At 39.6% G+C, this 12,044-nt stretch overlaps 1 protein-coding gene across 3 annotated transcripts in view; it reads right to left on the bottom strand.

Annotated features, from left to right (window-relative positions):
- The window catches only part of CNOT9 (CCR4-NOT transcription complex subunit 9), a 30,207-nt gene that overhangs the window by 13,243 nt on the left and 4,920 nt on the right, over positions 1-12,044 (bottom strand). For all 3 annotated transcript variants that reach the window (XM_007966279.3, XM_007966281.3, XM_038001533.2), the window contains exons 2-4: positions 4,494-4,673; positions 2,509-2,624; positions 929-1,038 (exon numbers count right to left, since the gene is read on the bottom strand). In XM_007966279.3, the coding sequence (XP_007964470.1) occupies positions 929-1,038; positions 2,509-2,624; positions 4,494-4,673 (406 nt within the window). The remainder of the gene's footprint in view (positions 1-928; positions 1,039-2,508; positions 2,625-4,493; positions 4,674-12,044) is intronic.

Below are 12,044 nucleotides of genomic sequence, written 5' to 3'. Positions count from 1 at the left end.
AAACTATTCAGCTTACCTGTTTTTTCTTGAGTGCAATTTGGCAAATAGCATCTTTCAAAGAATGTTTTCATTTCATCTAAGTTGTGAAATTTATGAGTATGGAGTTGTAAGCAGTATTCCCTTACTTTCCTTTTAATGTCTGAAGAGTCTGAGATCTGAAATTGCTGATATATTATTTTAAGTAAAAGGTATTTTATCCATACCCCCACAGTAAATGTATTTATACATTAACTTGAGCATGAAAAAATTTAACTAGGTGAACTGACAGATTCATATTCCTGGAGTTATGGGAGAATTACAGGTTTTCAGAATGCTTAGTGTATTTGACATGCACATTCTTAGTGTATTTGACATGCACATTTCAGATATATGAAGCATTCTGGTATTAGAAGTAAGAAAAACAAAAAAAGACAGTGGTGTGTGCCTGTGCCCATGGTCCCTATTACTTGGGAGGCTGAGGCAGGAGGATCACTTGAGCCTAGGAGTTCAAGTCCAGCCTGGGTAACACAGCAAGACCCTATCAGGAAGAGAGGACAGAAGAGGGAGAGGGCGAGGGCGAAGGCGAGAGCGAGGGCGAGGGCGAGGGCGAGGTCAAGTCCCAAATGTAAACTCTTATTCCTTTAATAATACTCTTTATATATTGAATCGAGTTCTTATGCTTTACTCTCCCTGCAATTCCAGCAAATGTTTCTACATATATGCTGAATTTAATACCAAAGTTTAGATCTCAAAGCCTTATTAACAACACTTAGAAGTGTGCCTGATAGGAGTCATCATGTTCCTGATACTTACTGATTAGTGAATGAGACAACGTCAAAGAGAAAAATGAATGACTGGTGTACAAAAATCATAAGCGGCAAGACAAAACACCCAACTTAGACTACTACTGTGAGTATTTCAGGCTTGCAAAACAATTCTAACAACTTACCAATAACTCCAAGGCTGGTGAGCCGAAGATACTCAAAGGGACGTGTTTTGCTGACAGTGTGCAAAAAGGGGTACAAAAAAAGTGGGATGTGTGCTGCGAGAAACGCTGACCTGGAAGAAAACAATAATTACATTCACAGCCCAGGGTTGATTTCTAAGGATCCTGAACTTTCAAATTTCTAGGTGGTTAATTCTGTAAGGCCTTAACATTGTCAGAGCAAGGAATCCTTAGGAAACAATGTTACTGGTCATTAGTTTCAATCAATGGTTCTCAAATGGGGTAAATTTTTCCCCCATGTGGCAATGTCTGAAGACATTTTTGATTATCACAACTCAGGATTATAAAGCACTGTTGGCATCCAGTGGGCAGAGGCCAGAGATGCCATTAAACATCCTACAATGCACAGGACAGTCCTCTCCTGCCCTCTCCTTCCCACCACAAAGATTCATCCAGCCCCAAATGTTAATGGTGCAAAAGTTGAAAACCCTAGTCCAGGTCACAGTGGCTAAGAAAACACATGATTTTCCCTGTAATCAGCAGAAAGTACCTTACAAACTGATTAACTTAAAATATCCAATTGCGGATTTTAAAAAATAGACCACAAAATGCTATTAAGTGTCCAAGAGATTGTCCCTGATTACCTCCCTCACCTATGACTGAATAATAGTATTCACAGGTGCAGTCGAATAAACCTTACAAACCAAGACAACAAAACAAAGCAGCCATTATCAGGCTTACCTGCTATACTTTAATAAGCACATTCTTATTTCTTTGTTAGGGCATTTCAGATACACAAACCATTCTGAAAACAGTTTAGTCAGGCAACTAATATGGAAATCAGTCTATTATTTTATATTATTTATAGTTATACCTTGTAGAAGAGCCAAAGCCCAAGATTTTTAACACTCAAAGTACTCTTGTGTTTTTATTAAGTGCTTAAAAGTAATTTTCTTAGTAACTTCTCTAAAGCTATGTAAGGTCAGTGCCAACCTAGCATTCATATTTCATAAGGAAACTTGATAAAGAGGAAAGGCTTTAGTAAGATGACTGTTAAGTGCCTTTGGGGTCATAGAAGTCCACAAAGTAGATTCCTGAACAGGATTTCCCTTTTCTTAATTTTTCAGATATGACAGGTGGCAAAAATATTTTAACTCACATGCCAATTCTCGCCTATTATAGAGGCCACTGCGAATGCTATGTTAAGAAGGATTCTGAAGTCAAATCTGGGTTCAGTGGGGGAAAAGTGCTAGAAAAATATTTACTAAATTCCTCTTATATGCCATGCACTATGCCTCACAGATGACATAGTGTTAATAACAGGTTAGGGAGTGAGAAGTAGCTATATGCCTGATACCTTTCCTGTAATGTCAACACTGTTTCTTTAAAGTTCTTTGGGTAAAAGTAAACAAGAATCTGGAAGACCAGGGGAGAGAGAGAGAGAGACACACACACACACACACACACACACACACACTCGCTTGCTCTCTCTCTCTTGCATGCCCTTCCTTTTATTATTCAGAGAAAGTTTAGGACCATATTCAATGTATAGCTCCCCCAAGGGACTAACCCAAAGCATTTACCTGGTTTCTGGATGTGATGCTACACATTGCAGTAATGCCAGAGCATTGCAAACTCTATTAGACTGGTGTGCTGTCAAGGTTGGTGGGTTGATAGATGGATAAATATTTACAATTTCCTAAAAAATGGAAAGCAGCATCAGATGAATAAAGAACAACTAAAAATTAATTCCCATGGTAATAAAGCAAAACAAAAAAAAGGCAAAGAAAATAGCTCTTAATTCTATGCATCTTTTAAGAACTGAATCATCAAAGAGGGTGCAGAAATAAGGCTCATATCCTTTCATTACAAACTTACTTGGCTGAGACTAGCTAAGACATTTCTACATTTGTCTCTAGGAAGATTTCTATGGAGGCAAATGTAGTCATCTACACTTCCTCTTATATTCTCCAGCCACTGAGGCTATCAGTTGAGGGATACTCAAATTTGTATAATCCCTCCTTTTGCCAGCATCCTGCTTTAAGTTACAGTGATGAGATCGCTGGCCAGAAAGTGTTAAGTCAACCACAGTGACTCATAAAGAAGTTTGAATCTGATTAGGTAGTAACTATAGTAAGGACATGAATCAATGGGTGGCGATATGTATAAACAGCAGTGAATATATGCACTATCAGGCAAAAAGTAATGACTTACTCAATACAATTCCGTTTATATATATATATATATATTTGAGACTGTCTCACTCTGTCATCCAGGCAGAGTGCAGTGGCATGATCATAGCTCACTGCAGCCTCCACCTCCTGGGCTCAATTGATCCTCCCACTTCAGCCTCCCAAGAGGCTGGGATTACAGGGGTATACCACCAAGACTGGGTAATTTTTATATTTTTTTGTAGAGATGATGTTTTGCCATGTTGCCCAGGCTGGTCTCAAACTCCTGGGCTCAAGCAATCCTCCCAACTCGGTCTGCCAAAGTGCTGGGATTACAAGCATGAGCCACTGCACACGGCTACAATTTTCCATTTACATTATTTGTAAAACTTTTACATAGAAAAACGTTCCCATAACAAAGATCAGTTTCTTGGCTAAATGCAATAGAGATGGAATGTGAATTTACTTAAGAGTTGAAAAGTTAATCTAATTATTAGGAATTTGGGGCAATACGTTAATGGATGATCATGCCACTACCTAGGTATTTTAGTATTGTGCCATACCAATTAATTAGCCAACAGTGACCATTCTGGTTTGAACCGAACTTGAGTTATCTATTATTTAATGTACAAGTGTATCCACCTTTAATACTACAGCTGTTATATTTTCAACATTTCCTTTCCAGGCCAGGCACGGTGGCTCACGCCTGTAATCCCAATACTTTGGGAGGCCGAGGTGGGTGGATCACGAGGTCAGGAGTTCAAGATCAGCCTGACCAACATGGTGAAACTCCATATCTACTAAAAAAAAAAAAAAAAAGCCAGGCATAGTGACGCATGCCTGTAATCCCAGCCACTCAGGAGGCTGAGGCAGGAGAACCGCTTGAACCCAGCAGGCAGAGGTTGCAGTGAGCCAGGATTGCACCATTGCACTCCAGTCTGGGAGACAGAGCAAAACAAAACAAAACAAACAAACAAACAAAAACCCTCAAGAAACATTTCTTTTCCACAGAATATATTGTACCTTGTGGTCCTTATACTCTACCTTCCACCTTCCTCCCGCTGTCATGTAGATTTATCTTACAGTACTCCTTAAGCTATGTCTGTCAAAGTATAGTTCTTAGATCACCTGCATCACAATCACCTGGGGGTGGTGAAAGTGCTTATTAAAATATAGAGTAGAGGGCCCACCTCAGACTGACTAAATTGAATCTCTTGGGTAAGGATCCAAGAATTTGCATTTTAACGAATACCTCAGACCTTTCTAAAATAGGTTCTTACGAATGCAGATTTTTAAAGAATCATCCTCCTAAAGTCTTCAAATCATTTGGACAAAAGTAAAGAAATATACAAGGGTAATGAAAAGAACTGAACTGCCAATCATAGATATGAACCCACCTGTAAAAGTGCTGCAATAGTACCAAATGAATGCCACAGCATGGGTGCAAGGTCAGGAACAGACTCTCGCTTCTTACTTAGCTCCAGCAAAGCATTTTCCCTTGTCTCAGGACTCGACAGCTCATTGATCCACTGATAGATCTTTTCTCTATCCACTTGTGCCAGTGCAGTAGGCACAGGCTTCAGATGAAGACAAGAAAGTAAATATGAGTTTATTAGAGTCAAGTCTTACCCTGCAAGAGTTTTAGAGGAAATATATTTTCCATGAATACCAGGGGAGCTTTTCTAAATACATACATTTGATGTCAACTATTCAATCTCTTTGGCAGTTACTGATGAAAATCTAAAATGCACACATACCCTTTGATAATTCCATGTTTAGGAATTTATCCTGTAGGTATAATTGGGCTGTGCTAAAGATATACCAGGATGTTTACTGTTCCACTGTTTTAAAAGCAGAAAACTGGCCAGGTGCGGTGGCACACGCCTGTAATCCCAGCGTTTTGGGAGGCCATGGTGGGTGGATCACTTGAGGTCAGGAGTTCGAGACCAGCCTGGCCAACATGGTGAAACCCTGTCTCTACTAAAAATACAAAAATTAGCTTGGTGTGGTGATGGGCGCCTGTAATCCCAGCTACTCAGGAGGCTGAGACAGGAGAATTGCTTGAACTTGGAAGGTGGAGGTTGTAGTGACACGAGATACAGCCACTGTACTCCAACCTGGATGACAGAGCAAGACTGTGTCGCCAAAAAAAAAAAAAAAAAGCAAAAGCAAAAGCCAGGTGTGGTGGTGCATGCCTGTAGTCCTAGCTACTCAGGAGGCTGAGGCACTAGAGTTGCTTGAGCGTGGGAGGTGGAAGTTATAGTGAGCTGAGATTGCACCATTGCATTCCAGCTTGGGCGACAGAGTGAGACTCTGTCTCAATAAATACATAAATAAATGCACAAAACTGGGCTGGGCGTGGTGGCTCACGCCTGTAATCCCAGCACTTTGGGAGGCCGAGATGGGTGGATCATGAGGTCAGGAGATGGAGACCATCCTGGCTAACACGATGAAACCCCATCTCTACTAAAAATACAAAAAGTTAGCCAAGCGTGGTGGTGTGCGCTTGTAGTCTCAGCTACTCAGGAGGCTGAGGCAGGAGAATGGTGTGAACCCGGGAGGCGGAGCTTGCAGTGACCTGAGATCACGCCACTGCATTCCAGCCTGGGCGACAGTGCAAGACTCCATCTCAAAAAAAAAAAAAAAGCAGAAAACTAACAAGTATCTTCTCAATAAGAGACTGGTTAAATATTGTTGTAGCTTTATAATGTGATACTATGTAGTCCTTTAAAAAAAAGCAGCAGCTCTCTATCTACTGAATATTGATACTAAGTAAAAACAATAAAAGGGTTACAGAAGAGCATATAAAATGTTTCCATTAATACATACATATATAAAAATAAAAAATACATTCTTACACATTTACATATAACATTTCTAGAAGGACACATAAAAAACTGTTAACTGTAGTTACCTCTAAGGTTGGGGATTTATAGGGAGCTTACTTTTCATTGTTTACACTAAAACCTTTAGCATAAACTTTTTTTAAAAAAAAACCATATACACATAATAGTTTTTGAGAGAAAAAAAATTATGCCTTCCCATTACTGGTCCCTCCCCAGTGATTCTGACATCCCCCCTCAACTGAGCAGAAAACCTGTAATTTGGAAAAGCTCTCCCTCTTAATGATTCTGCAATATATTATCTAACTACATCCCTTTGAGAACCATTCATTACTTACTCATGTAGGAAATACAAACTTAATAGGGCATGCTTTCATTATTATGCTAAAGAATCACAATATTCCCCCCAAATCTGAGTATTTTATTATTCTCTACAGTCATCAAGTATCTTTGTGATCTTGGTTAAGTTCCTTAATTATTCTTATCTGGAAAACAAGATGGGAGACTAGAAAAATGATAATGGCTACCCCTAAGCTTCAAACTGCTAACAAATTCCTGGTGATTTCTATCTCTATGCCCAAAATTCTCAGGTAATTGCCCCCAACCATGAGAAATAAAAGGGGAGGTGGGGAAAAGCTATCTACACTTGCAGATGACATCACTAATGTTCAGAGGAATTAACTCACTCAATTTAACCAGGTATGAAGTTGCATATTCCTGTACTTTTTTGAACTATAATACAGTTTCTCACAGTACTTACAAGTTCCCAATAGACCTTAGCATGACAGAATGATGACCTACCCATTGTACAGATGTAAAGACAAAGAACAAAAGAACTGCCTTTGTTGAAGAACAGAATTAAGCATAAAATACACTTTGAGTGGATTCAAATTTACTCTATCCAACCTCAGTAATGGCCTTTTAAAAATGGAAGCTTGATTATAAGCTCTTAGCTTGATGTTTATTATTTCACTAGCCTGACAGAAAGAACTACAACGTGTTCTGCTAAATAGACTGAAATACAATGCAGCTTAAGCTTTCTTTGAGTGCCTTACAGTAATCTCCTAAAAGCTGTTTTGTAACTCCCTTCAGGGATGGCCCTCAAGGAATCAATCATAGGCTCTTAGAGCAACAACATGATAGAAGGAATCTGGTAGCTTTTTTCCTCCTTTCCCCACAGCAAAAGCAGTGTTGTTCAGGCACTTGCCCTTTCTAGGCAGCCACAAACAGGCCCTCAACTTAAAAACTATTTTTGGAAATGTAATTCCTACCTGAAGATAGGGTATGTGTTTATTTAGAATATTACATCACCTTAGACGCTCAGCAGGAACACAAGATAAAATTTTAGCATTAGGTTTCCTGCCCAGTCTCTTGGATGACCCCACAATCCAGTAACTAAAGGAGGCCTCACAGACACTGGTCTGGCAATACAGTACCTATCCTGATTAATCAGTACCCATTCCAGTCGACCTTCCCCAAAGTCTTGTCATACAGATACCACCATCGGTAAACTCCATCACCCCTACTAGAGCCAGTCTGTGACTTGCAGTTGGCATCTTGTACCCCATCTTTGCCCTTGTAACCACTGGTTTGCATACCATGACTCCTGAACACCAGGCCCCATCCCCACATATTCTCTTTCTGGAGCTGGCCTGATGCCCGTAGAGAAGATGGCACTGCTGGCAGTGGTGTGGGCACTCTGAAAGGCCAATGCCTGGTGCGTACATGGGTTCCTAAAGCCATGGACACCTGCTGCTAGCAGTATTCCAATTTGTGAGATTATTTGTGGGGGCTGCAGCCTCCATGTGCTTTTGATTCTAAGACAGCTAGAACCATGTCAGGTGGGTGGTAATGTGGCCCCCATGGGCACTAGCTTGGTGTTATGGGTTCTGCTGTCATTCTAGCCAAAAAGAGGGCAGTTTGGTGCCAGGAAATATCTAGGGTAGGGATCTTCCTTTTCATCATCCCTGCTGAATTTCACCCCCAATTTAATAGCAGTAGTAAGTTACACCAACTGAATACCCACCTGTCATGGGACGAATACAATTTTTTTAAAATAAAAATGAGAGCTTAAAACATACAGGGCTTACTCTGCCAGGCACTGTCCTAAATACTTATAATACTTATCAGCACTCTCATTTTATAGATAAGGAAAATCTGAGGCACAGAGAAGTTATTTAAAATTTAAATGGCAAGCTAGGATTTGTACCCAGGTGGCACAGGGTGTGGCACAGTGTGTGCCACCCAGTGTGGCAACAGGGCCCACACTTTTAACTGCTTTGCTAATACTGCTTCTCATCTGCCTGAAAGACGAAATCTGATCTAAAGACGACTTTTTTTTTTTTTTCCCCTGAGATGGAGCCTCGCTCTCTCTCCCAGGCTGGAGTGCAGTGGTGTGATCTCAGCTTACTGCAACTTCTGCCTCCCAGGTTCAATCGATTCTTCTGCCTCAGCCTCCCCAGTAGCTGGGACTACAGGCATGTGCCACCATGTCCGGCTAATTTTTGTATGTTTAGTAGAGTTGGGATCTCACCACGTTGGCCAGGCTGATCTCAAACTCCTGACCTCAAGTGATCTGCCTGCCTTGGCCTCCCAAAATGCTGGAATTACAGGTGTAAGCCACTGTGCTCAGCCTAAAAATGACTTTCCAATAAATTATATTACTTGACCTAGACAATATAGTTAATATGTAAAAATCTCAGACAAGAAGTAAAATGTTATCAGTGGTAGTTCAACAAAATCTGAAAGAACACTCAGTACCATGAACAGTAGCATTGATGTTAGGAGAAATTCTCTACTTATTGAGATTACAAAGCACTTAATAGGTGTTGTTTTCAGAGAGAAGTCAGTGCAATAGTTTGACATAGTTCCCTGTGTCACATTATGGATCAGATGGGGCATTAATTTACTTAGTGAGAACCACCAATACACACACACAGACATATAACAAGCCATTTTGTAACACACATATAGGAATTTCATTGTTTTGGAGAATAAAAGGGAAAACATTCTTATATTCTGAGTTATATATTAATCTATATAACCAGATGATTGGTAAAATATTTTGGACGTCATCCCTAAATAAAACACCAAAACTCAAAATGTATCTTACTCTTCTTCCATATCCCAAGAGTTATTTAGGCCCATCTTTCACAAAAAAGAATCTGTAATTGACATCTTTTTAAAAAGAGGTGGGCAATAGAATGGCAGGTGAGGGAAGAGAGAGTTCTGTTGTACTCCCCTTTTTAAAAAACATGGTTTCATTTAATGATCACAACAAGGTAGTTACTAACCTCATTTAACAACCGATGAAACCACAGGCAGATTTAGTCCTCATGCCACTCTGTAATGATCACCTCTAAAGATTCCTAGTGCAGATGCTACAACTCTTTGAACTTTTAATTTACTAATACATTTCTAAGGCTGTGGCTGATATGGAACTCAATCTAGTAGCACACATTGCTCACTGACAGGCAAGCAAATTCATCTATGACTTCCCTACTGGAGATTACCTTATTTGAAGCATTAACAATAATTGCAGGATACCAACCAAGAGAGCAGAGGTTAACATTTTTTGAGGCACAGACCCTTTAAGAATCAAATGAAGGGCCAGGCACGGTGGCTCACGCCTGTAATCCCAGCACTTTGGGATGCTGAGGCGGGTGGATCACGAGGTCAGGAGTTCGAGACCATCCTGGCTAACACGGCGAAACCTCGTCTCTACTAAAACTACAAAAAAATTAGCCAGGCGTGGTGGCGCCGCCTGTAGTCCCAGCTACTAGGGAGGCTGAGGCAGAATGGTGTAAACCTGGGAGGCGGACAGAGCTTGCAGTGAGCCAAGATTGTGCCACTGCACTCCAGCCTGAGCAACAGAGTGAGACTGTCTCACCAAAAAAAAAAAAAAAAAAAATTCAAATCAAATGAAAATTGTGGATCCTTTCCTCAGAAAAATACACAACTGCAAAACCACAAAAACCTACACATAATTTTAGGGAGTTCACAGAGTTCCTGCAATGCATCCATGTACCCAGGATTAAGAATCTGTTTATCAAACTGAAGAACAAGAAAGACCTCAATTTGCAAGTAACTACATGAGTATATAATTGGAACACACACTGGTGTGGGAGCCTGAAGTGGCTTCAAAACCCAGTTTTGCTTTTTCTAGAATTGTGTGACCTAGGATAAGTCACTTAACTTTCCAAACCTCAATTTTCTCATTGTTAAAGTGAAGGAACTATATTAGATAACTGCCAGTCTCAGGCAGTTCTAAAATCTTAGAAATTACTTAGTTCTTAGTTGTGAGAGTCTAATCTAAGCGACTCTTTTTTAAAAAAATAAACTTTGATGTATAATTTGCATACAATAAAACTGAACTCATTTTAACTGTATACTTCAATAGATTTTCCAGAAATTTATACACCTAAGTAACTGTTACCATAGTGAAGATATAGATCCATTCGCCCCAAAGAGTTCTCTAATGCCCTTTTCAATAAACCCCTTACTCAGCCTGAAGCAATCATGGGTGTTTTCTGCTACTATAGATTAGGTCTGCCTTTTCCAGAAATTATTAATAGGCAGCAACATTTATTGAGCCCACCATGTGTCAGGCACTGTGGATTACATCATTTTATTCTCAAAATTCTAAGAGGAAACAGGTTAATAGAGGTTTAACATGCTCAATGTCACACAGTCAGTATATAGCAGAATGAGACTGAAACTCTACTCTCTAGAATCAATGAGTTCTACCTGGTCTAAAGGATAGAAAGCACAAATACTCCTCCAAGTTGAAGAAATTACTCTTAAGAACCCAACAAAACTTTCTTAAATTTAATAGTGCCTTAGCACTAACATTAACAACTGGATTTGGATACACAGTGAGCTCAATTACATAGCTGGACACATAGAATCATCATGAGAAGTCTGATTTAGATTATGAGTTATCACCCTTAACACTTCCAAGAATAGAAAAAAGCTCTATTGTACATTACCATAGATTATTAATTGTAACCTGCTAGAGTCAACAGTCCTGGCCAGGCACAGAGACAGGCTCACACCTGTAATCCCAGGCCAAGGTTGGTGGATCACTTGCGGTCAGGGGTTCGAGACCAGCCATGGTCAAAACAGTGAAACCCTGTCCCTACAAAAGATACAAAAATTAGCCTGCTATGGTGACGTGTGCCTGTAATCCCAGCTACTAGGGAGGCTGAGGTGGGAGAATCGACTGAACCCAGAAGGTGGAGGTTGCAGTGAGCCAAGATCACGCCACTGCACTCCAGCCTGGGTAACAAAGCAAGACCCTGTCTCAAAAACATAAAATAAAATAAAAAAATAAAAGTCAACAGTCCTGTTCTTTTAATGATTGTGTTAAAAAAACTTTTACATTATCAAAATTTAGTAACTCTCCCTCCTTTTCTGTTTAATGATTTGTATATGGAAAATGTATTTCAAATGACACTTTTTTTTCCCCTCAAGAAAGCTTAACCACAGATAAGACATTTACCAAAGCAAGTTAGCAATGGTTAATTCCAAGTGTCACAAACACAGTGTACTGACAGTTTAAGTTGGTCTTCTATTTCTGAAAGATCTTAACACATAATGTGAAAAGTATAAAGATGTTTATAAGTTATTTTAAATAAAACACATTGACATTTATCTATAAATGGTAAAGAAAATGATTTCCTTCTCTGAGTAAACTAAAAAATTGATGTTGATGGTTTCTTAAACAGAATATAGCCAAATTATCAATGTAACTTTATGTTTAAGTGTCAAAATAGCTGTTTATTTTCCTGCCAATAAATAAAGAATGGAATCAGACTGAAATGGAGATTATTTTCCCAAGTCTGGAGATCAACATGTAGATTTGGGTGTCAGCACAGTATTCCAAGAAAATGAACTTTCCAATAGTGCTGGAAGTACTAAATTAGCTTACCTTCACAATTTTATAAGAGCCAGAATGTATCTTATTTTATTTATTTATTTTTTTAAGACGGAGTTTCGCTCTTGTTGCCCAGGCTGGAGTGCAATGGTGCGATCTCAGCTCACTGCAACCTGTACCTCCCAGGTTCAAGCGATTGTCCTGCCTCAGACTCCCAAGTAGCTGGGATT

The sequence above is a fragment of the Chlorocebus sabaeus genome, chromosome 10 (genome assembly GCF_047675955.1).
Source record: "Chlorocebus sabaeus isolate Y175 chromosome 10, mChlSab1.0.hap1, whole genome shotgun sequence".
Lineage (NCBI taxonomy): Eukaryota > Metazoa > Chordata > Mammalia > Primates > Cercopithecidae > Chlorocebus > Chlorocebus sabaeus.
The sequence above is the reverse complement of the archived record's forward strand: the minus strand, read 5'-3'. Positions and strand labels throughout refer to the sequence as shown.